The sequence below is a fragment of the Aquila chrysaetos genome, chromosome 4, assembly GCF_900496995.4.
Source record: "Aquila chrysaetos chrysaetos chromosome 4, bAquChr1.4, whole genome shotgun sequence".
NCBI lineage: Eukaryota > Metazoa > Chordata > Aves > Accipitriformes > Accipitridae > Aquila > Aquila chrysaetos.
The window spans coordinates 4,698,293-4,723,847 of record NC_044007.1 but is presented as its reverse complement, the minus strand read 5'-3'; the positions used below and the strand labels follow the sequence as shown (position 1 = coordinate 4,723,847).

The 25,555-nt window shown below is 41.4% G+C and overlaps 1 protein-coding gene across 3 annotated transcripts in view; it reads right to left on the bottom strand.

The window, feature by feature from the left end:
• Positions 1-25,059, bottom strand: part of AGO2 (argonaute RISC catalytic component 2) — a 74,574-nt gene extending 49,515 nt beyond the window's left edge. For 2 of the 3 annotated variants that reach the window (XM_030011679.2, XM_041123056.1), the window contains exons 1-3: positions 24,747-24,846; positions 3,557-3,752; positions 58-178 (exon numbers count right to left, since the gene is read on the bottom strand). In XM_030011679.2, the coding sequence (XP_029867539.1) occupies positions 58-178; positions 3,557-3,752; positions 24,747-24,777 (348 nt within the window). In that variant the 5' untranslated portion in view covers positions 24,778-24,846. Of the gene's footprint in view, positions 1-57; positions 179-3,556; positions 3,753-24,746 lie in introns of all 3 variants that reach the window. The other variant, XM_030011682.2, reaches the window with a different exon arrangement.
• Between the last annotated feature and the right edge of the window lie 496 nt (positions 25,060-25,555).

The following is a 25,555-nucleotide window of genomic DNA, read 5'->3' as shown; positions in this document are numbered from 1 at the left end:
GCTCTGCAAATATTACATTAAAATCTCCAATTAGAAACTTCTCTATTTAAAACTTACTTTATCTCTCCCAATGGGAAGTGGCATAGCTGTATAAAGGTTTTTTCTTCCATCAAACACCGGTTTGCGATCCCCAAAAATCTGGGTTTTAAAGTGCTGAACCATATGCTCGACTATTTCTCTGAAAGTACAAAAAGATTACGTTAATTCAACTTTTTACTTTTAAAGTTAAGTAGCAGATGAACACTAATGCTAATATCTATGAATAGAGGCACTAGGCAAATGAAAGGTTTGTCCACTGTTGGGTATTAAAGGCAAGATTTGTTTGACTGATCTGAATTAAAACAACCTTTTCACAGACTAAACTGTTTTCTTAAAGCAGCTATTTTTAGCTTTTTCAGATTGAAACTTTCCTTCCTCTTTTCTGTGATCTACTGAAAGTGGTAAAGCAAAAGCTCATTTTGAGCTTGAGAGAGCATGAGAGGTGCTTGGTATTCCCTGGGGGCTTCTGCTCCCCTGTCCTACAGCCCTTTCTGCAGATGACCTTGGGCCAAAAGCTCAGCAACCTGAGAAGCTTTCAAAAAAAATGGAGGGGAAAAAAAAAAAAAAAAAAAAATCATTATCCAAGCCTACAGCCTTAGTGTAAGGACAATAGTTCTGTGATGACAGTGATATGCAAACTTTTTGCATCGCACTGAAAAAGAGTACTTTTAAATGTAATTTTTTCATGTATGCAACAAAACTGGGATCCATCCAACAAACCTGGGTATACACATTCACTGGAACCTGTACATATTAAAAATACATATTCATTTAATTAAGCATAGCTGGAATTAGGCTGCACATTTGTATGAATGAGGTAACCACTCACAAAGCTCTTGTCAAACCACAGTGTTTACGCACTGGTCATGCAAAGCAGTTCACCAGCTGATGAGAGGTCTGTTGGAATAATAACACCCTTTGATGCCAAAGGTCTTTGGTCCAAATGTCCCAAAGAGACATCCTTCAGGCTATCTGTATCACAAGGCTGTAAAATCCAAAATCCATCAGCAGTCTGCAATACGCTGCCTACAAGATCCTTAACATACAGCTTGGGGCTAAAGGGCATTAAGAAGTTAAACTGACACAGAAAGGAAACCACAGCATACGCTTTCTTCAGCATCATTGTCAACTAGCAGCTCGGAGAGGCTGCAGCTGACTATTTCATACACCTTGACTTGGAAAAGCAATTAACCCAGCATACGGTTAGATATTATAGTGATGCAAAAAGCTGAGATGAAACTCTGAATTCATTCAAGAAAAGAATGAAGACTGGTTTAATTGAGTTTCTTTGCTGTGTGACAAGCCTTTAAGACAAGACGTGCCCATTGAAAGAAACTTGCCTGACCTCCTGAGAAGTATGAATAAAACTTGACCCAGTAATTTCTGCCTCAGGTCTGCAATGTCTGACTGAACAAGCACATAATTTGGAGGGTGGGAGGAAGGAGGTATTTTTCAACTTTGAGTTAAAGATTGAACAATGGAAAACCCATTCTTTTACTGAGCAAGTTCTTCCGATTGTGAGCTACTTTATATAAAATGAACACTTCCACTTAAGGTTTTCAAGCTTCAAACCACATTTAGCAATGGTATTTCTCAGCTGTGGGTGGAGATATCTTAATGAAAAGTAAGTTGTTTTCTCCATGTGAGGTTAAAAGAAGAGTTATCTACCAATTCACTAATTTCAGCCCTTTGGGACTACTATTCTACCGAGTTCACGCAAGCACATCTAGAACTCGGGGCCAGCGACTGCAAGCGAAGTTCATATTGAACCTTGTACGAGTCCTAGCTGTCCTTGTGAATTAAACCGAGGGCATCCACAGTGCAGAGGCAAACTCACATTGCCCACTCTGCCTATTTAACTATCCAAATAGATCTGGCCTTTCTGCAACATGTGAAGAATTGTAGCCAGACTGTACTGATTTGGCACAGCAGCACATTGCCTCAGCTCTGTGTTTTCCAGTCCTGCTCCAGCTCATGTCTCGTCGGTGTGGAACCTGCATGTACACTGTACGCATCCCTGCAGTGGGTCTGGAGGGTCACAGTCCAAGCTATAGTAAGTCCTAGAATAAAACTGAAGAACACAGCTGGGACACATGAGGGAGTAGTGTAAATGAAAATAAAATCTCCCTCTATCCTTTCTAGAGGTTACAACATATAAAGTAATGATAAAAACTATTTACTGTAAATATACATCTGAATTATATGACCAAAATACTAGAAATGTGTAAGCCAGCTCAAAAAGCTATCATTTAGAATTGGACTACACGTACATCCTGCATAATCCGATATACATATATAAGCACACACAAAAATATAGGTATATATGTAGGACTGAAAGGTCACAGCTCACAAAAACCCAGGTGCAGGTGACTGCATGTACATCTACAGGGTAACGCATGCAGGAATAAGCACTCAAAAGAAACAGAACACACACTTCATTAAGTGAAAATTGAATTCAATTCTCGACTAGCTTAAAAGTTAAATTTATAATAGATTACCACAGGAAAAAAATGGGACAGCAAAGCATAGAGATGCTGCTTTATGAAAATGCTATCATTACCAACTCTTTAGTATAACAATGGATAATGCACTCCAGTTTATTAATTCACATTAAGAAAACTTTGGCTTTCGGGTGGCTTTTTGACTCCACACTTTGTTCGTGCTCATGACTACATATTCCACCCATGTGACCTTTTTTAACAAGGAAAGGTTTTACTCTTGAATATATAAACATGCCATTCCGATCCTCTACAGTCAAGATGTAGGTAGTTATGAAGATGACACTTGTGGTTTCCAGTTAGTGCCAAGTCTTGTTCTCAAGTTTCACTTCTGGCAACACCACTCTTTTTCAAGTCAATGAGGTTGCCACACTGTGACTAATAGGGCACATATGCAAAATGCAAGACCTAATTGCTTGTTTCCTTGGCCAACCGATTCATGTTTTCACCTTGCAATCTGTTTCAGGAGCATATCTTTCCCTTATATAGCATCGACTGATGAAGGATAATTTCTTACCTAATTTAGTCCCTCCACAATCCTCTCACAGCAGCACAAACAAATGGGTTTTGCCTCCCCTTGTCAGCAGGGGAAGGTGGGAAAACAAGCTGGTAACACCAACTCCCTGCTGAAGGGCTTGTCAGCCAATTGCACTCCAATATTTATCCAACCAATACTAAGAATCATATTTATCAAGTTGGCTTATACTGACCTAGCTCCACTAGAGTCAATACAGTTTATCTATCTGTCACCAGTGGCTTTAATCATCAGCATCTTAAGATGCTGACAAGTTCAATCAAAATAAGGGATGATTAGCACAGAAATCTTGGATTGGTACAGAAAGGCTCGGAGAAAAAGAATGCCTTTTGATGGATATGCAAAGTTGGAAGCCATCAGTACAAACAATGACTAAAGACAGATACATCCTCCAATCCTCAATGAAGACAGGCACAGGGCTCCAGCATTTTCAAAGGAAAACAAGACCGTAAATAAATTGAGGAAAAGCAAAGCACAATATTACCTGTTAACTCTTCTGGGGCATTTTTCTGGCTTTATATCCAATTCGTAATGGTAGATATCTATTTTAGGAATGTCCATTTCAAAGAAGTTGGCCTGCAGTTTGATTGTTCTCCCAGAAGTGCCAAAATCTGGTCGAGGAGGAGGTTTAAAGGCATATCCCTGTATTGGTGGTGGCAATGGCGGAGGAGGTGCAAGCACTGAAAAAAGAGAAAGCACAAATTAGCCATCAGCTGTAACAAACTGACAGTTAAACAAATTTACAGGCTATTTGACCAATAAAGCACAGCACATTTAAACCTGTAACTTCTTTTAAACAATCCAAAACCTGAAAAAAACCCCACCCTATCAGGAGCCCATGAATTTTGATTGTCTTCTTCCCATGCTGGTTCACCATTTGCTGTATTTCCTAGCCCTGATTACTGAAAAAGTCTTCAAATGAGTTGCATTTTCCTATACTACAAGTCAGCTGGGTCGGAATTTGAGCAGCCAAGCAGGCACTGCTGGGAAAGTGAGAACCAGATCTTTGCTGCAGGGAAGAACCTCAATTTCAAAACAGACACCGAAGCGAATCACCTAACCACATTTATTTGAGCAAACACCTATAAAATGGAGTTTCTACCACTTAAACCACCTTTGAGATCACATTTGTAGGAGCTGCACGCATCTAAAGCGAATACAATGCAGGCATTTCAGCTATATACATTTTGCTCTAATGACCATACCGCACAGCTTGCCGAACAGGGAAATACAGCACAGGAGCTGTTCCTACACGTTGCAGCTCTCTGGAAAAACACTATGTATTAGAATTAAACTATACCCTACTGCTTCCTTTAAACAGAAAGCAAACAGAGCAAACAGTCTACTGCTACTGTACCGTATTCTTGAGCTCAAATGCCAACCGTAGATCAGACAACATGAAGCAGAAGCATAATAGCTGCTTGCGGTTGTTTCAACCTAGGAAACTCCATTAAAAATTCAGAGAAGTGCATAAGGTACCAACTTGAGTATTCAAAACTCCTACAGCATCAGTACTCAGGTTTTCCGTGGTCTACAGAATAACAACTTGCAGCAAAATCTTCACATGTGAAATAACCCAGGAGGCTTCTCATTACTTATGTAAGAATCCAGGTGTGGTTTCCTGGGATTATCAAATTCAGTCCTCTGCTAGCACCAGAAACAATACACATCCCTTCACTAGCAGATCAGTCACTACTTTTCCACCCTCACTTTCCCTACTGGAAAGCTGTTCCAGAACCGTGATGCTCTAATGCTCAAAAACATCCTTCCATTTTTATTTATTCATCGTCAGGTTATACTCACTGACCTTCAGATTAAGTAGTCCTTACTGCATTTTTAGATTTAAACCAAGTTCTCATTTAATTCTTCATTTTAGGCTACACTATGTCTGTTAGTCTCTTCTGATAAACCAGGCTTCATTCTCATCCTTGCAGTCATTTTTCAAGCTAATGCATTTTCACCTCACCTTTCCTGAACAAGACTAAGTGTTATTCCACACAAGGGCCCATCAGGGTCCAGAAGAACCACACTGATGCTTTCATCTCTCAATTGGAAACATTGGGTTAATGAGCCCAAAACTGCATTTGCCTGTTGTACCACTGCCTTATACAGCAGCTCCCAGCCACCCAGTGACCAGTCAGTACGTGCGTGCCTCAGTTGTTTATGACTGATCATCTCCCAGTTCACTATTAACTCCAAGCTACATGATCTTTAATGTATCTATTTTTTTAACCCATATCCATTACCCTGCTGCCTTCTGTATGATGCTCAGGACCTCCTTTTTCTGACAATGCCTCCTACGCTCTATGATGAAGTTTCATGTACTTATTCCTAAAATGCATGCAAAGATCGTTAGTGAAATAATAAACAAGACCATTCACAACCTTAGTAGCATCGTTTCCCCGCTTTACCCTTCAACACTCCCCATGGGCAGTTTCCAACTCATCAGTATCTCCTTATTTTTACCATTCTACTAGCCCGACTTCCAGCACCCATTTCCCCACATACCAGATATTTCATGAGAATCCATATAGTTTGGTTTGACATTGAGAACACGATAGGGGGTTATGTTAGTTATTTTATTTATTTATTTTTTAAAATCTTGGGTTTTCTCATTTGTTTTATGTTTGGGAAGCTTGTTTTAGATCTTCTCTTGCAAACATATTGAGGCATACACCTTCTTGATGTCATGTTACAGAACTTCAATTTGCCTTTTTTTTTTCCTCCCTTTTATAAGCATTGCCATTAAAGTCTGTGATTCTCCAACACTAACTTGATCAATATGTTAAAGACGCTTGCTGCTAAAGACTTGCATTTCCATGACCTAAAACTTCAGGGTTTTGTAATAAAAGATTATTCTGTCTCCTTAATTTAAGTATACCAACTCCTTCAGTTTTGCTTTCAATGGAAATATAGCAATTCTCATTTGAATATTATTCTTATTTATCCATCTTGCCCTTGCAGTGTCAACACCTGTACTGAGAAATGAAGCAAAGTATCTTCTTAGTTTTCACACAATAGCTCTAGACTCTTATCTATAACCCAGTCCTCACCACAAGCAACCCATCTGCCTCTGCATCTGACCTTTCCTATTTAAATCCCTGAAGGCAAGTTGAAATACTTAGCTGACTAATTCCGCTCAACCTTTGGCAATTTTTTTTTTTTTTTTTTTTTTTTTAAAATTTCTGCACATCTTGACTTCTAAGGCATGGATTTGTCATCTTTTCCCCTACACTTACGGGACCTCTTCTTACTTCAAATAGTTTTTCTGAACATGATTAACTCACTCGGGTGGCCCCCGCAGTCACCATATCATCTTGCTTGGTATGACAAATTCAAAGTTTCTGTGTCATTAAGTGGAAAGAACCCTCTACTGTGGATATGAAAACTAACAAAGTTATTTATAGCATTACCACCACAACTGGAAAGTAACATAAAAATATTCCCACAAATATTTATACTTGCAATATGACAAAGGTTTCTATTATCCACCTCTAAATCAGATCAGGAGGATGGGCACCAAGCATCTACCTCTGCTCCACCAGAATATTGTTCACCATCGTTTTCCCGAAGAAATCTGGCTCCCACCTATGATTTCAGCCATTCTGTTGCTTAATGCTTTACAGCTCATCACTGTACATATTTTTATTTCCATCTTTCTGTAACAGAACGTTCCCATTTGAAAACTATGTCCTAGCCGTTAACATTATTTTATGATTTTTTTTTCTGTCCTTGCACGACCCCCAGAGCACCACCCATTCGAAAATATTTTAATTTTCTGCCCAGGCTCCTGGCATTTGTATTTTAACATTTCCGTTTCTTGTTATCCACACTCCACATTCTAGCTGCATTATGTATTGCCTTACTACTATTACCTGGTCAACTATTATCTCATCAATATTAAGTACTTCCCTTCTCTTTGCTGTCTATTTTTATGCCTTCTAACATTTCTGTATCTACTGCCACATCCTAATTCCCCTGCCCTTCCTTCTTCTGTGCCAGATTTGGTACATCACGACGAGTTTTCAGAAATGATAAAAAAAATATTAATCTTACAAGATTTGGAAGTACAAAGACTAGCGTCATGGAGGGTGAAACCCCTCTACAAGCTATTTATGCTGCAAAATTAAGTAATTTTGTAATTAAGTAACACATCCTCCTCCCGCTGTATTAAAATGGCATCATTTACTACTTCTCACAGGAGCGTAACAAATCCATATCTATAAGCGTTCAGGGATCAACACAACCACACGTTGCTCAACAACATCGTTACCTTCCTCCACTGGAGTTTTAGTGACAAACAGTAAATAAAAGTGAAGGCATATATTCAGTTTTGAGAATAACATGAAATGCTGAGAGAAGTACAGACTCCTGCGGAAAGATGTGATCACAGTTGTACAACCTGCATGTCTGATGGAGGAAAAAAAATAACCAAGCTGTGCAGAAAGCAGGACTACTACCACCCTGTATTTTCATTTTAAACATACTTTTCAACTATTCTTTTACGATCCAATAAAAAAAAAAATTTTAAAAAAGGAAGCTATTTCTGGCTCAACTCCCTAGGCAAACTTATTTAGGGCAGGGTGTTGCTTCAAGGAGATAAGTACTGTTTATTAAACAGCAGCACTGACTCGATAAGCAGTCAACCTATATTTTTGCTGCATAAAACAGATACATACGCATTAACTATAGAACTGAGGGATGTGAATTGAACTTCAAGGGAAAAAACTAAATATTATAACCGTTGATCTGAATTCACTTTTTGGACTATTGCCTCAAATTAAGAATGCAAAATCAAACTATCTTCTGTGAAATCTATTGCAGCAACCAGCTCTGTAGAGTCACAAAATACTGAATTTGGTGAGGATAAGAAAGGCTAGAGGCTTACTACTCTTTTCTATCAAAGAAAAAACCATGAGCCTCAATCGTAAAAGATAATTGCTACATTCAAAGTGATTCAGCTGCCCCAACTCCTTGTTGAAGCACTCCTGACTAATTCCCATCACTCGCTCACTTTTAAATGTGACAAAAGCCGTACAAATACAAGAATGCTTCTTAGCACAAAGGTTCCTAGTAAGATGGTTTTGCAGCGTGATGAGGTGTGTTACAGAGGATATCGCTGGACAGTGGAGCTCGAGGTGACACCCTGCCCAAGGAAACCTGCCAAAATTAATACCCCAACACACATTATGTTCTCCATTCCTGGTTTTCAGAGACTCCTTCATGAACACAGATGATGGTTTTGGAGAGACAGTATTTCAAAGCATTGGAAAATCTACATGCATACCTGGATTTTACTTTTAAAGCGCTGTCAGGGGAAGAATGAATTAGAAGAAAGATGAAAGACTAATAAGACGGAGCACCCGTGTGATAAATATCAGAAGCTCCTCACTCATTTGCTAGATGGTAATATGAATAATGAGAACGTTTCAGCCTTGATGTGATGATTGAGACCATCAAGAGCCCCATTTTAAAGGTGTGAATTAAGGTAAGCTAGGTATTGAATAATGAGGTGCCAGTATACTGTCTTTAGGCTTATTTTTATCATGAAAAAAACAGACTTCCTATTATAATTCATCCAATTTACATAAACTAAATGTTCATAGTTATCAATCATAAGAACTGTAATTTCTACCAAAAAAAAGGAATCTGGAAAAAGACAGATAGTAGAAAAATAACCGTCTTGTGGCAGTTTGCTGAAATAAAATTAATAATCAAGCACAATTACTCTGTCAAAAGACAGTGGCAGGGAAAAGGTAGTGGTAGAGGAACTCTGCACAATCACAGAAATGCTGCTTTAATACAAATACTGAATTTTGCAAATTGAAAACTATTGCAAACGCAAGGCATGCTCCTACTCCAGCATGTTACTGTGGATCAAAACTAGAGATAAGAGAGTGACTCAAGGAGTCAGCTGGCCAAGACTCTCCTAGTATATAAAAGGTGTGAGCGAGCCACACTCTTGAATGAGCATGGCTCAGCTCATCTACTCCAAAATCCACACAATTATGTCATGACGATTTTTCAGGACCATTTAATTTATAACCATTTTCCAGACTTAGAGCGTTCATTTCTTTTGTCCTTCATTCTTCATCATTTTTTAAAGCTTAACTGCTGGTCTGCTTAGCACCCTGGAAGCACTGCCAGTCAGCACTAAACTTGCACGTTGAAGTTTTTTTAGCAAAGAATTATGCAATTTTAATGTGCAGTCAGAGGCCTAATGAGTTACTAAATAAGGGGCCAAACTAGTTGCATCTAAGGGCTTGTCGACACAGGAAATCGCCTGAGCATAATTATACTAGTGTAATTATATCAATAAGTTTCCTTGTGTGGCAAGTCCTAACGCATACTTAATAATCAGGTGGTGTTTTCACAACTCAAAGCATGTTTTAGCATTAGGCTAATGCAATCTGTGTTTGTCAATAGGAAGTCTCTCTAAAACCATTTTTCTAAAAATACGGTCTCTAAATGAAACTAAGGTGAAGGCAGGAAGCATTATTTGGAAGCTTCACTTTCAGTAAACGTTTCTAGTATCAGACAACAGAGCAGCTCTTCTGGATCATGACTACGGGCGTTTTCAGATATTGCTGTGCAATAACAGATGCATTTTTCAAAGTATTCTAGATACACTGATTACTTGATACCCAAGTATTTAATAAAAGAAGGCCAAATTTCATGCTAGTATACAGAATTTTAATTCAATATGAAATTCATTTCTCCTGCAGCACTTGATTTAATCTACCTTGCTTGCCAACCACAGCCTTGCAGGCAGCACGGACTATACAACCGTTGTGCGTATCCATTGCTGCCTCCAGGTCAGTGATTCCATCACACAGACACAAAGAGGAGACATCGCTCCTTGGAAAAAAAGGGGTTTAGTAACTTGTCCTCAACTAGTGATCAGCTATTTTGCCTCCAGAACTGCAGGAAACAAAAAAATGACAAATGTGTTCATCATCATCAGGTTAAAAAGAACCAAGACTGGCAAAGGAACAGACACATCTGCTTGAAAGGGCTCTCCAGCAGCTGCTGTAGAGGTGCTCAATATCATGAACATAGAATAATACAGGTTGGAAGGGACCAGGTTGACTTGTCCAGTCAAGTTTTTAATATCTTCAAGGACTGAGTTTCCACAACATCTCTTACAACGTGTTCCAGTGTTTGATCACCCCTGTGGTAAAATAAACTTGCCTTACACTCAACTGGAGTTTCCTGTGTTCCAGCTTCTGTCCATTGCCTCCTGCCCTGTTCTGGTGTACCTGCCACAAGCCTGGCTCTGTCTTTTCCATAGCTTCCCCTTCGGTAGCTGCAGACAGCCAGATCACCCTTTGGCCTTCTCTTCTTAAGGCTGAACAAACCTGATTCTCTCAGCCTCTCCTGGTGTCATGTGCTCCTTCCCCTAGCCACCTTGGTGGTGGCCTGTCACTGGGCTTGCAAATGCGTAATGTCCCCTTTTGGGAGTGCAGTTTGAAGTGGGAGACTTGGAGAGGGGACACCCCATGGTGGGGGAAGCAAGATTTCCACAAATAGTTATTCAAACATCAGTAATAGAGGGAATTCAGAAAGAATGTGGAAAACATCCATTATGAATTCTTAACAGGATCTGCACGGAGTTTTTATGTATTTTATTTACATATATATATATATGGTCAGAGCAAGAAAAGAAATACAGGGAGTTCAGCCTTTTCTTTTTAGGACCCAACTGAAAAAAAACTTTGGGCAGTCTTCAAGTTTTCTTACAGTCTGGGTTTTATAGAGAAGTTTAACTTTTACACTGGCTTTCTGTTAAGAACTGTTAGAGAAAGATAGGAGAAAGGCTGGCAGTGTTTTCTAGGAGATAAGGAAAACTCAAAGCTGCAGCTCATAGTCCCTTGATATTATGGGGGTAAAGGAATCTATATGGAACCTGTTATGTCTGTCTCTGCTGCTCATTAAACATGTTTTAGAGTATGGAAACAAAAAGTTCTTCAGTCAAGCTATAGCATTGTTGGATTAGATTATGCACAACAAATAAAGGTAACAGACTTATCTATTATCCCCAAGAACTCAACAAACCACAAGGAAAACACTGGAGGAAAGCAGAAGAGATTATGTAATCAGAACTTCAGTTAAATCTAGTATCTATTACAGCATCCTCTTAGGTATCAACTATTGAAGGTTCTTTACTAAGGTGTGATTGCCAGATTTAATGAGGTTTTCTGCTAATAATGCATCCTCTAGAAAACCAGTACATGGTAGAGCCCAGTAAATAACCTGATAAGCAACTAAAAGGAATGAAAATAGATAAAGAGCAAAAGGGAAAAACAATTCTTCTTACCTTTTTTATGCAAATAAAGTACATGTAAGACTACTTAGGACAACTCCTTTAACCACTTCTTGAATTCCCAGTATTCCAGTAAGTTGTACAGCATGCAAAGTGGTCACAGGACACATCAAAATCAACTTCTGAAGTTGCTTGTCCTTTTACTTGATAGCAAAGTGAACAGGTAACACTGTTAACAATGCTTTACGACTCTGTTTTATTTGTCCAGAGCCACATTTCTACTTTGAAACAGGTTGCAACTCTAGCCGTATACACCTACGCGTGCTTTGGCACACGGGTTTAGGTTGTCACTTGTATCCATCCATTGGGATCACTGGATCTGCAGATCTCCATTTCCTTTTCTTAAAGCTCAAGCTCACCTATTCCTCACTTACGCCTCCTACGTCTGAATGCTGGATTTTTACCATCTTCACGCACCAGAGTGCCTTCCCCCTCTGAACACACACCTGCTCATCTTTCTCTTGCATTCGCCATGAGTTTCCTAGCCATGTATCACCCCACAGCTGGTAAACTGTTATTTTCCTGGAATGGCCCCTAAAATGCTATCCACAGTTAGATCACTTTGGGATGGGGTGTCCCTGGTCCCCATCACATTCAGTGTGTTCCTGTACTTCTCTCAAGCACGTGCTCATCCCAGGCCACCACATGTCTCCATTTACACTTATAAGCCAACCCTTTAAGACACTCAGCTCAACTATCTTCTTACATTCCCCATTTTTTCCGCATGTGTTAAATTTCTGTTATTTTTTTATCACTCTGACCATATATAAACTGTGCCTGGATCCTGTCAAGGATTCATATATGATGCCTTTCACATAATTTTTGATGGAGCCCCTCTCTAAAGGTTCTTCTGGTCTCTCAGTGAGCAGCTACCACACTTTCTAGCCACAGCACGTTGCATAAGCTGAGGTGGGCTATCAGAGCTACGGCTGCTTCAATACTGATAAGCAAAAATGAAGGAGCTGTCCTCATATTTGGTCGTATTTTAAGTCCCACGTATGACTATTGAGAAGTTTAGGGATCCAACTCTGCCAGATTGCTTCTCATTTCTTAGTGTTGTAGTAGGAAATTAAATACTTTAACAAGGAGTCAAAGTGTTAGATAAACAGCATTGCCTTCAACCCTGTAATCTCATTACATTCAGTAGACCTAATCCAGACGTGATTTTTATTGAATAATTGTCACTTTCTGCAAAAGAATTCAAGCAATGTTAACTCTCAAGTCAACCCTTTTACCTAGCAAAAGGTGTCCCTGCCCATGGCAGGCAGGTTGAACTAGATGATCTTTAAAGGTCCCTTCCAACCCAAATCATTCTATGATTATTTCATCTGGAATAAATAATCAGTTACAGATCTACAGCTCCCTTGGTTATCCTGGTTACTTTTTGATCTCTGTAAGATAGAGATGTGATCTCTTCGTAGTGCTAGAAGTGATATGATCACAGAGACCAGAATCATTCCCAGACACCAATGGTGTGAGCAGGCATTGCAGTCAGAGATGAAAAGGAGAAACAAGACATCAATCCAGCTTGCTTTGTAATTTATGACCGCATTTCAAATAAGAATATGTGAAAGACTAGAAGAACAAAATGCCAGAGAACCAAAGAGAAAAAGATCAATGCTCTAGCAGAAAGCAGCAGGCAAGAAGCTAAGAATGGTTCTTTCTAAACCACAAGCTTCTTCTCGACAATGTCAACTAGCAAAAGACACCAAGTGTTAGTCCTTTCTTTTTCCTCCCACATTCTTCTTGCAGCCTAGACCTTCAAATTTATCCTCCAAATTTTCAAATACTAACAAGCTGGTTCTCACCACTCTACTGGCCACCTGCAGGTAGGGCGAGTGGCAGAAGAGCACCACCAGAGCACACAAGGAGCATACAGAGCATAAAACATCTATCCTTACTGTTAAAAAGCCAGGTGGCTTAACCGATCCCTGTATTCAAAACTGTACAAAGTACTACTGAAATCCTTCTTAAGGGATGCAGAGAAATGCTTTTAATTACAAACTGCATGTTGAGTTAAGTCATGCAAATAGTGAGCCTCATCCAAACAATGAAGGGGATGCTTATGGCTTACCCACAAGTCAGCAACCCAGTTTGAAGTTAAATGTGAATTCAATCTACAAAATAACTCCATCTTTAGGCAAACGTCTACTCAATGAAGGGGGAAATGGAGAACATTCTTAGTGTTATTTATCACACTTGACCGCAGTGATTCATTCACTTTTCCATACCTTAGAAAACGATGTTGAACTAATTCCCGATGTCTTTTCTAACAATTAGAAAAAAGGAGTATAATAGTATTTTCTGCATTTGTAAAGAGCAATGCCTCCATTCAATACAATCTCTGTTCTTTGCCACTCCAAAAGGCCTATGTAGTGAATATACTTATCTTCTAAGAGAAAAAAACCCACCCACTAGCACCTAGTCCTTTCTTCATGCTGCTTCTCCCCTACAGAAGGTAAGACCACAAATTCTGTATTTGTCATCCCGCATTACCCTTACCTTACCTCTTGTTTGCTGAAATGTTGCATTTAGGTTAGGAAAGAAACATGTCTCCCCCTCCCTATTAGTTGACACTTGGAACTGCATAGGTATGTAGGAAACAGCATAACCCACCCTCCACTGTCTTTACTTTTTAATCTTTTTTCTTTTTTTCCTTTTTTTTTGTTGTTTGTTTTGCTTTTTTAAGTCACTACAAGGCTAGTAAAGCATGACTTCTTTATACATTAGTACTGACTCTTCCAATAATATTTACTTCAATGCACAGACTGAAGTTTCCATCAAACTGGTATGAATATCAGACAAACAAGTGCTTGCATTCAGTCCCGAGGAAAGCACACAGAGTCATTCCAGCTTGTGCCAGGTGCAGAACTGAGCTCAGCAAGAGGTAGTTAGCCCCAACCCCCCCGCACTAAATACTTCAACACCTTCTGCACACACAAACTGCCATCAAACAACACCATTAGTACTGTACACCTCACTACAACACTCTATTACCTCTATACCTCGAGATCTCAGTATTTCATAGATTTTTTTTTCCCCTTAGAAATAGTAAGAACTGGTCTCTCTATTATAGCTCACAAGCAGACACTGGATAGATTTAGTCACCTGAACCAGAGTCATAGTTATCAGCTTAATGGTGTTCCCCCAACCTTTCTACCCACACCTTTCCCTTCCCTTTCTCCTCCTTCCAGATCCCCTGCCATTACATCCCATGCCTCTCCCCCGGCCTTCTATATTATTAGAGACATTAGTGCCCACATGCACACAAGCTCCACTAAGCTTAACAACCTCTAATGGCTTGGGCTTTACTCTGTTGCCCCTGGCATGTCTTCCCAGTGTGCTGTGCCTCACCAGCTGGAAACCAGTGCCACAGAGACCCCAAATCCACGTTCCCTGTGGTATTCACATTGTATACAATTTAATGAAACACAGAAATTATTTGTCCTCAGCTTATTAAAGAAATAAGCTAGGATGGCTGTATTTTGAGCTTTGCAAGCACATACCCCCACAAACTTTGGCTAGTAATATTTTTGTGTAAAACCTAAAAATAAAAATTTTAAGTTGTCTTCGTGCCCAAGATATTTTTTAACTTATGAAACTCAACTGTTGAGCTATAACTCAGAAGCAGTCATTCTTTCCTCAAAAAAGAAATCTTTCCCCATACCCACACTGGATTAATCTGCAAAAACATGAATGCTCTCATGGCTTAGTTTCAAGATAGAAAAATTCCCAGTTAAGAGCTGAGGTTATGCTGTATTTTATCATTTTAGATAGTGAAAGCAGCTGTAGAAGCATCTTCAACATGCAAGAGATCCAATAATATCTAATGCGGTTTCAAGAGATAGGGCTGTGGTTTTCAGCATCGCTGAAAAAAGGGGTAAAATGCAGGTTCGTAATAATGGAATAACTGAGATATGACGAGAGTGTAGGCTTTCAGCAGAACTCCGCTATGAGAATTTTTTTTTTTTTTTCCTATTATATCTCAGGTTTTTTTCCTCCACCTGCTTCTTGTAAGCAACCTAAATTCTCACATAAGTTGATACAAACCAAAACTCAGCTGTGGCACTGTTCCTGTCATGACTGGCATGGCACAACATGGGAGGAGACCACAAATAATGGCATTTTCTTATAGGGAGATCCAACTACCCACAGATTTTTTTCCTCTGGAAGTAATGAATTCAGTAGTGTTACTATCAAAACTTTACTCCATGTGGCACCTAGTCCTGTAAATTTCCATTTTTGGTCTGTGCATTATTTTAAGGATTCTGTGAAAGGTAAGTTTAAAAAACAGGCACATACAAGTTTCCTACAGAGAGGCCTGTACCTCCACTGAAATTTTACATTAAAGGGGATTTGCAAGTCAGACACAATTAGGGAAAAAAAATAAAAATACCACTACTGTATTCTAATCACATAACAAGACCCAAACAATAAAGCTTCACTTCCTTGCCCTGGTGGGAAATTTCCTGTTTCTGAATGAAGCTCTCACTTTTTAAACAACGCACCCTTACGCAAATATTCTGAATCCATACAAATTATTCCTAAGCATTCCTTCATTAAACACTGAGGCTCTTCGCAAAAAGAAACATACTGGTTCACTGATGCATTCGTTCTTCTGTATTGTCATTTCTACCTGAACTTGGGTTTCTTCTCTATTTTATTTTTGTTTTGTCTGTGGTTTGGAGGGTTGGTGGTTTTTTGGGTTTTCTTTTTAAACCTGTCTCTCTCATTAGCTTTCTCACAGAAATACTCAAGTCAGAAGAGCTGAAGTTGACAAGTACTATTGTTTGAAAAACCTTACATTTCACTAGTAGTTAAAAAAAAGACAAAAGCACAAACAAGAAAACCCTGCTCTCCCAAAGTCCTCAGACTTGTCCTCCACATGGGAGCAAACGAAGATTTCAGAAACAATGGAGGAGTATGATGGGGCAAAAGAACACAACCAACAGAGGGATTGATAAAAAAAAACAGTAGAAAGGGAGCATTCACTGCAAACCGCAAGCTGTATGAAAGGACAATGAAATAAGTTCATTATCAAAGGATAAGTGAAGCCAAGAACACAGCAACATTTAGATAGGAATTTACCCTCCATATGAATAGATGCCTGTCCTTTAATAGTAAACACTTGCTAAACAAGTTTCAGAAAGTATATAACGAGGCCCCAGTAATAATTATGTTTTAAAGCCTTATTCATCTACATGACAAGTTTAACTTCAAACAATTTTTAGATTGATCTAGCTAAGCCAGTGAAACCTCCCCTCTTGGGAATTCTTCTAAAATTGGCTTATTTAAAATAAATCTAAATTAGCACATCCACACACACTTCCTACTACTAAATTAAAATTTAAATTTCATTATTTTCTCACATTAATAAGCTCTAACATAAATTTCATGACTGAACTAAGAACACAAAAAAACCACCACTAAGACATAAAGTTCTAAAGCTCCAATCTGTGACATTAGCAGCTTGAACAGAGCCACCCACAGTATCTAATACTGCCTGCCAAGTCAGCTCCTTGTCTGGCCAGAAAAGAGTTACACTTTTTTTTTTTCCCCCTAGACTACATACAAAATCATCAACTTGATTCTCCATGAGCAAATCTGCACTGTAAAACTAACATAGTTTCAAAATATATTTTTAAAGCTCCCCAAGGCGACATGCTGAGATTAGTTTATTCCTCAAAAGACTGAAGAGTTAATTTTTGCTGCACAGCCCCCTTGTTTCACTCACACTCCAACACAGGTTGGAAGTGACATACCAAGACATAAAATTCAGATACTGTTTAAACACATGGTCTTCAGACTTATACATACTTTACAGAATTATATGTAATGTGATTGAATTTTTCACACAGGTGAAGAGTTAACATTAAGCATATTCTCCACATTCCAATTATAAAGCAACTTGTACAAGGGAATGTGATCAGGCTGTTGCCAGAAGAACTGTTAAGACAGACATGGGGTCCAGAACAGAGCGGATGTATGTAGTTATTCTGTTATCTCTGAAGAGTTAAATATTTTAACACTTCTTTCAAAGATTAAGACTTTCACGACTGCAGAGCTATTGTGGCATATATTAGCGCTGGCACCCATGCCTTAACAACTTCACTTCAGGCCGTAATAAGCTCACATACAACCTAAACTGGTGTAAGACAGAACTAGCACTGGAAGAGAAGTCCTGCCTTCACACAGCTGTTCAGCCTGGCCTATGATCCCAAAACTTGTGTTATTGTGAGTGTTCCTGCAGAGAAGCAAAGCAGCTAAAACTAACTAGGAGGGGGCATGAAGGCAAGGAATGAAATGGACTTGGTTTTAGTTGGGATTGCTCTGCCCAACAGTGCACAAGGCAGCCTCCCACTGTAACACCTGCACGACCATTTCTTTCTGCAGCAGGGCTAGATTAGGCTAGTTTAAGAACAATGTAAAACCACAGGCTAACACATGGACAGCTTTTAAATCTACTTTCAGCAATGAAGAGGGTTTTTTTCAGTTGCCCATTTAATGAATGTTGAATGGAGACTAAAACCTACAACAAAGACAAAACACAACTGAGCAGCACTGTCAAAAAATAGGACAAACAAATTACAACAGGAGAGAATGAACTACTCACGCCACATCTGTGTTTAAAAAAAAATAAATAAATCAGTTTCACAAACAAAATTTGGCAGCACTGTGGACAGCTCAGTGAGAACTGAATTCAAAAGACAACATTGATGGGAACAAGAGAAAAAAACATCAAAGCCAGCTTTGGACTGACTTGATTATGTCATTATCAACAGTACTTTCCCATCTAAATCAAGATGAAATAACACTCATACTAGATTTTTTTATTTAAAAGCACCAAGTTTAGTCTGAAAAGGGAATAGTAAAAGCAAAACAAATTAAAATAGAGAAGTTAAAATGAATTGCACTAACCTATGGTGCTCACTAAACACACTGAAAGACACCACCTATTAAAACAGTCATCAGTATACAAAAATAGGGGCATCACCTCAGCCTGAGCATTAAAAAAAACACTTCCTGGACAGTACTAAAAAGCCTCTTCGAAGCACCACTTCTTAGAAATGTCTACCAAAGATAGCTGTGTACTAACAAATTACAACTCTGGTGTAAAACATGAGATACACTACGCAAGTCCAGTCTATCTGGGGATGATGCTATTCAGGCTTGTCTTTTACTTTTCCCAATTTTGATAGCATAAAATGGATAAGGAAATGTTAAGTCCAACTTTGGGTGTTACAATAAATGGGAAAAGAAAACAAAAAAACCCCTTGCACTGAGTTGGAAAATGCTGCACTTCCCTAGTCGAGAGAATAAGAGATGTTTTACATTCTAGTGGGCTGCTTTGTGTGTACATCAGAAAAGATGCATGATACTAAAGCAAATTCATTGGACAATGCATGGAACAGATCCCTACCCACAGCCACGACAGTTAAACCTACGTAATATTTTCCACCAGCTATTTTTTTCTAGTTCAAAACTTACCAAAAATAAGATACTGGAGGTTGACTTCTTAATTTTCAAATTTAGTAATATTTTCTGGTAGTGAGTATTAGAAACTCTGTCACTAAAAATATGACCCAGTATTCCACTAAAACTTGAAATAAGGGAGGCAATACACAACAACATTTTGACAAGTCTTACAAGTTTTGTAGAGCTATTGCCAGCACATGCTTAGCCAACAGGAACTTTCATTAGGCATGTAAAGTTCCTAATCAGTGAGAACTATGTATGTTAGCAAAGTCAATTTAGCAGTTAGAAGTTTACTGCGTTCATCGACTTGACCCCGCAATTTCTGAAAGGCCGGAAGTATTTAGAAGGGCTGTTTTACAAAATGGAAAAATATTTTCCTCCTATACTCTTCAAAGTGAGTAGAAGAATAGAGCATCATACGATAGTCTAAGACCTATCTTCTCTTACAGAGTTAAAGCATTTAAATCCCTTTCCCACCCTCCTGTGAAATAGAGGAAGACTGGAGACAGTATACAAATTGTGAAAGCGGGACTTTCCTGGAAGTCAGGAAGGTTTCGCTGTTCCTCTGTACTTTCTATATACATTACAACACACCACAAAGTATGTATGAATACACGATTCTGCAAAAGTGAAAAATTTCAAGACAAAGGAAAAATAAGTGTACAAAATCCTATGTAACTGCAGAGTCAGTAGGAGAATCACTGCTGAAAAAAGTGTTTCAGTTTTCATACAGCAAATAGTATACTTCAGTTCACAAAGGAAAGGAGAAAGTTTGGTTCACACGTATGACAACATCAATCATCTTTTCATCAAATGACTACCTCCTTTTTAAGCCACCTTAAGACTACATAGCTAGCTGAAGCAACGTAATAATACGCAATCTTTTTCTTCCTTCAGAAAATATACTGGCCATGACAACAATACGCTTGAAAAAGTTACACTGCGTTTTGTAGGTTGTAACGTTGTCAAATGCAATTTAAATTTAAGGAAAAATTCTCATGCAAAAGGGAGGAGAGCTGAAGCCGTACATTAAGTTCTCATTTCCTCTTGTATATATGGCAGCTTACAATGAATTTCAACATAATTTACTGTCTAAAATTAAGCCAAATAAACTGGGCAACTGTGATACCAGCAGAGCTAGCACAGTAATAACAGGTCCAGATCCACCTCCAAAAGAATACACAAAGCCCTTCTAAGAAGAGAAGGGCAGACCCTTGATAAGAGGTACACGGGAGTTCTTTCTGCTACTGGGGCGCAAGCTAAGAGGACACTGGTAGAGTCAAAATTCCACAAGATGAAGATGTTGGCATTTCTACCACCCCAAATAAGGCATGAGCACACCCTTCCCTGCACCCCGTTTTAGGACTAAAGAGTCCTAAAGAGAATCAACATCCAACCACTGCATATCTTCAAGAAAATATACGGGAGTTAAAAACAAGTACCCACACTGAAAACCAAGAAAGACTTAAAACTTTCAAGAGTCTATTAACAATTTTAAAGAGGTAACTTACAACTAAACAAAAAGTAAGCAAATAACCTCAGTTTCACTAGTTTGATAGAGGGCTCAAACTTGTTTCTTGTGCTAGGAAAAAAAAAAGGTTATATTTTACATGCAAAGCCATATCCCCCTTCACAAAGACACTCTTTTTCAGACAACTGCTGCTTCAACAATGAATTAAGACCTTGAGTAGCAGGCAAAAATCAAATATCCTTTCAAAGAATAAAAAGAGATCTATAGCATGCAAAGTTTAGAATTTATAAATATATGAATACCAAGCAGAGTAAGTTACAGAAGTTTATGCAACTTTTAATCAATTCTTTAAACTCAGCAACAGTATTTGTATTATGCCACTTTGACATTTCTCTGTCCTTCTAGAAAAAATATACCAAAATGTAGCAGTATTAAACTTCTTTTTCTTTAAAAAAAAAAAAAAAAAAAACTCTCCTATTTTCAGATTTTTTACTTTTCAGTTTCTTGAAGGCAAAGAAAGCGTATGGGTGCAATACTTCAGCAAATTCAACACCAAGTCAAGAACTCAAACACTATTTGGGAAAAAGGAACAGGGATCATAGGTTTCCTAACCATGAAAACAGTGATTTCATGATGTCCCCCTCTTGTATAAAAAAAAAAAAAAAAAAAAAAAAAAAAAAAATCTTACCCCTGATGCAACAGCATGTTTAAACAAAGTTTCCACGTTCAGCAGCAATTTTTTGAAATTAGTCAGATACGGCCTCCTAACTTGCTTTATACTGTTTCCAGAAAAAGAATTAAGATTAAAATAGCAAACCCTGTGGCAAATTGAGCGATTACATTGGCAGGAGGCCAGCACCACAGGCACCCTCAGAACGGGGTTGGCTGCGGCGTCCAGTCTGGCGACGGGAGCTGTAAGAGCAAAGTAGCTTGTATGCATCAGCAACGTTCAGAGAAGCAAACGGCGGCAAGATCTAAGTTACAGGAGATATGAATGGAGCATTTAAGCAGTGTCAAGGATGTGCTGACAGACATGTAGAGGCTGGAGCTCTTGTGCATTCACGGCAGCTGCAGCTTGGTGAATGGCTGTAAACCGCACATCTTGCTCACTCCTCTGAGCAGGATTTCAGCGTACATTCATTTTATAGGTATCAGACTGACGTATGTAAGGGGACTTTCACTGGCAGCTCGCAGGCTACACATACCCTTACACAAGACAACTAAGGATCCTGCTGACAGTCCCTGTTTCCAGACTGGTTCACAGTACAGTCCCGCTCTCTTGAAAAAACACTCTACTCAAATGCCCTGCCTTATGATTAGGTGTGGAGCAGGAAGCTGTTTGGACTGCTAGAAGCCACTGTGCTGCTAAGGCTCTCTGTGGATGATTTCACAGGAAGGAAACAGAGAGCCTCACGATGTGGAGAACAACTTGCAGCTCGCTGTAGTGGTTTAACCCCAGCTGGCAACTAAGCACCATGCAACCGTTTGCTTACTCCCCCCCACTCAGTGGGATGGGGGAGAGAATCAAAAAAAAAAGTAAAACTTGTGGGTTGAGATAAAGACAGTTTAATAGGACAGAAAGGAAGAAAGTAATAATGATAATAATATGACAGTAATAATAATAAAAGAGTTGGAATATACAAAACAAGTGATGCACAATGCAATCGCTCACCACTCGCCAACCGATGCCCAGTTAGCTCCTGAGCGGTGATCCACCAACCCCAGCCAACTCCCCACAGTTTTACATAGCAGCCATGATGTCATATAGTATGGAATATTCCTTTGGGCGGTTTGGGTCACCTGCCCTGGCTGTGTCCCCTCCCAACTGCTTGTGCCCCCCTCCAGCCTCCTTGCTGGCTGGGCATGAGAAGCTGAAAAATCCTTGACTTAGTCTAAGCACTACTTAGCAACAACTGAAAACATCAGTGTGTTATCAACATTATTCTGGTACTAAATCCAAAACATAACACTGCACCAGCTACTAGAAAGGAAATTAACTCTATCCCAGCCAAACGAGGACATTTGTACCTCAGAACAGACTCCGTCACTCCCCAGCTCTGCGCAGGGGGGAAAGGGCTGAGCCACAGAGATAAACTAGGAAGTAAACAAGACAGAAGATGAACTTGGCTGGAGAGAGCAGAATATCAGGAGCCCGAGACACACACCAGTAACATGTAGCAACCTAGGACTCAGCAAAAGTCTGGTGTTTGTTCTATCAAGAGCCTAAGGTGAAGAGAGAGCTGTTCTGGTAAGGGGAAAAAACCCTTAAACACTGAACATGGGTCCCTGAGGGTAAACAGCAGCCACCAATGTCGGTGCCGTGGAAGTAATATAATTTTGAGTGAAAGGGAGAGCAGCAGGATCAGACGGAGAGCAAATAAAGGAAGATAAAGAGACTCCCACAGGTAAAACTACTCTCAGCATATACCCTGGCAATATTCTCAATGATTTAGCTCCTTATACATAGCTTCAAAAAAGATGTGTCAATAGGAGGTGAACGTAACAGCCTTAGATACAACAGCACAATCTGAGCACCATGATTACCTGTAAACTGAAAGTATACCTGTACCTGAGCAAAAGAACCTGACACTAGAAGCTACCAAATGATTACATCAATAGTTACATGGAGTTATTGGTACTGAAATGTGCAAATGGTGTTATACACAAAACCAAAATCTTGAACATCAGTCTGGATACCCACAGCTGCAGAGACCTATCTTCCTGGTGCGTCTAGTACAAGCCTTTGTGCACTGCAGAAAGAAAACCAAGAAAGTAAAAACAGAGGAGCTGTACTCTAAGAGGAAAACAATCATCCTGATTGTCTTTCTTGATTCTTGTCACTTCAAGAGAACCAAATCAGAGAAAAAAAAAGCCAGCACCTAACAGTGGATCCTAAGATATGAATGCTCTTACAGTAGAAGCATTTGTAAGAGAAGCAGTAAAAGACATCTCAGCTACAGGTCCTGTATTTCACTACACTATTCTTTGCCAGATTACCCCTCCATGGGAAAAGAATTTATGCAAAACTGTTGAGAACATTAATATAAAATAAAGTTCCACTTATTTGGAAACTTTTCCAGAAGAAAACTAGGTACCAGTCACCCAAATATCATAGTTTGCACATAAGAATTCTCACCACAGAAACAGCCTGACACTAAAAAGAAAAAACACTGTCCCATATCAACTGCACAAACTCCCTATCTTTCCCCTAAATAATATTAAATGACCCTGAGCGAATCGGTAACTTTTTTCCACGTTCATCTTTCCTTTGCTCCGAGATTTCATTACACGACAAAGCCTGAAGACATCTAATGAAGCCGATAACCTCTTCCAGCCCCTACCCGACATCTGGATACGGTTTACCTACGTCTAAACAACACACACTAGCGAAGCGCAGTCGTTGACAAACACGCTGTTCGCAAAACACGGCCACGAGCGGCCTGAACTTCTGCGCACGGCGAGACGGGTATCCCAGGCTAGCCCAGGAGGATGCAGCCTCTGACGAGGATCTGGGAGGGAAGGAAATGGAGACCCCAGTCCATACCGCACTGCCAGCAGGAGGCTGAGCTGGCAGGAACAGCCAAGCGCTGGCCTGGGGAAGGCAGCACGTAGCGCACAGCCCGAGGGGACACCCCGGGGACTGGCCGGCGGCGGGGAAGGGGCGGGGGGGGGGAAGAACTCTGTCGTCTCCCACCGCCCCAGCAGCCACCGTAGCGGCTACCAGAGCCCCCGTGAGAGGACCTCTCGCCCGTGAGAGGGGAGCAGCCTCCTCGCCTCGCCCTCCCCTCCTTCCCCGCCGCCTCGGGGTTCGCCTCCCCCCCACACACACACACCCTCCCCTCCCCTCCCCAGGTCGGGGCCAGCCTCCCGCCGCAGCAGAGGGAGGGGAGAGGAGGAGGAGGACAGGGGAAGGCGACCCTCCCCTAAAAGGGGCCTCCGGACACGCAGGCTCGTTCGCCGCCCTCCCCGAGGTGGCGGCAGCGGCCTGACCCCTCCTTCCCACGCGAGCGCGGCCGGCCGCGGCCTCAGCCAGGCCCGAGCCGGGGCGGCGGGGGGGGGGGGGGGGGGGGAGCGCGCGCTCGCGCAGGGTCCCCCCGTCGTCGTCCCCCCCCCCCCGACCCCGCCGGCCGTTGGCGCCTCGCGCCCCGCGGAGGGAAGGGGAAGGGGGGGGGGGGGGGGCTCGTGCCGCCTCCCGCGCTGACAGACCGCCTCGTGCGCCAACGGTCACCCCCCCCTCACACTCTCTCACACACACACACACACACACCACACGCACACGCACCCCTCGCACACGCGCGGCCGCCGAGCTCAAACCCCGCCGCCCCGAGAGAGAAAGAGAAAGTCGTTCTGGCGGCTCGGGGGAGGCCCGGAGGAGGGGGAAACAAAAACCGGCCGAAACCTCACCGGGTCCGGCGGAGGTGGCTCCCGGGTACATGTCTCCGTGTGCGGCGGCGGAGGCGGCGCCTCTCTCCAGGTCCCTACCGCGGCGGCAGCTCGAGGGGAGGGAAAGGGGCGGGGGGGGGGGAAGGGAGCGAGCCTGAGCCCCGGCTACGCTGTCGGGGAAAGGGGGAGGAGGAGGAAGGGGAGGGGAGGGGGGAGGAAAAGAAAAGGGGAAAGGGAAAAAAAAAAAAAAAAAAAAGAAAAGAGGGAGGAGGGCCGGGCCGACGCCGGGAAACCAGGTTACTCGGCGGCACTGAGGAGCGGGGAGGTGGGTGGGGAGAAGGGAGGAGCCGCGGGGTCACGGGGAAGGGGCGCTCCGCCCCGCTGCCGGCTCCTCCGCCCTCCTGCCCGCCGCCCCCGCGGCGGGCGGGAAGCGGGGCGGCCGGCCGGCCCGTCTGAGGGGCCCCGCTCCCCGCAGCCCCGCCGCGCGGTGGGCCCGGGCCGAGCCGCGCGCCCACCGCCTCCGGTCCGCCAATTGGAGCTGAGCGCCTTTCTGCCGCCTCCTTCTCCACCCCCGCACGAATTTCATCGACTGGATGAAACAGCTCTTCCCCAGCCCTGCCGTCAGTACCCACGCACGTTGTGCTTTGCTCTTCTCAGAGCCTACCGATGTGGCTAACCAGACACGAACCATTTGTAGCAGGAGCCTTTCTAGGCCCTGGAGTCACCCACCGGTATGAACCATGGCTCCTCTTTACCAAGGGTTTGCCGTAGGCAGGTGCGACATCCACAGTCAAACAAAGTGTATGCTGCAGCCAGGGCTGGTGGAGACG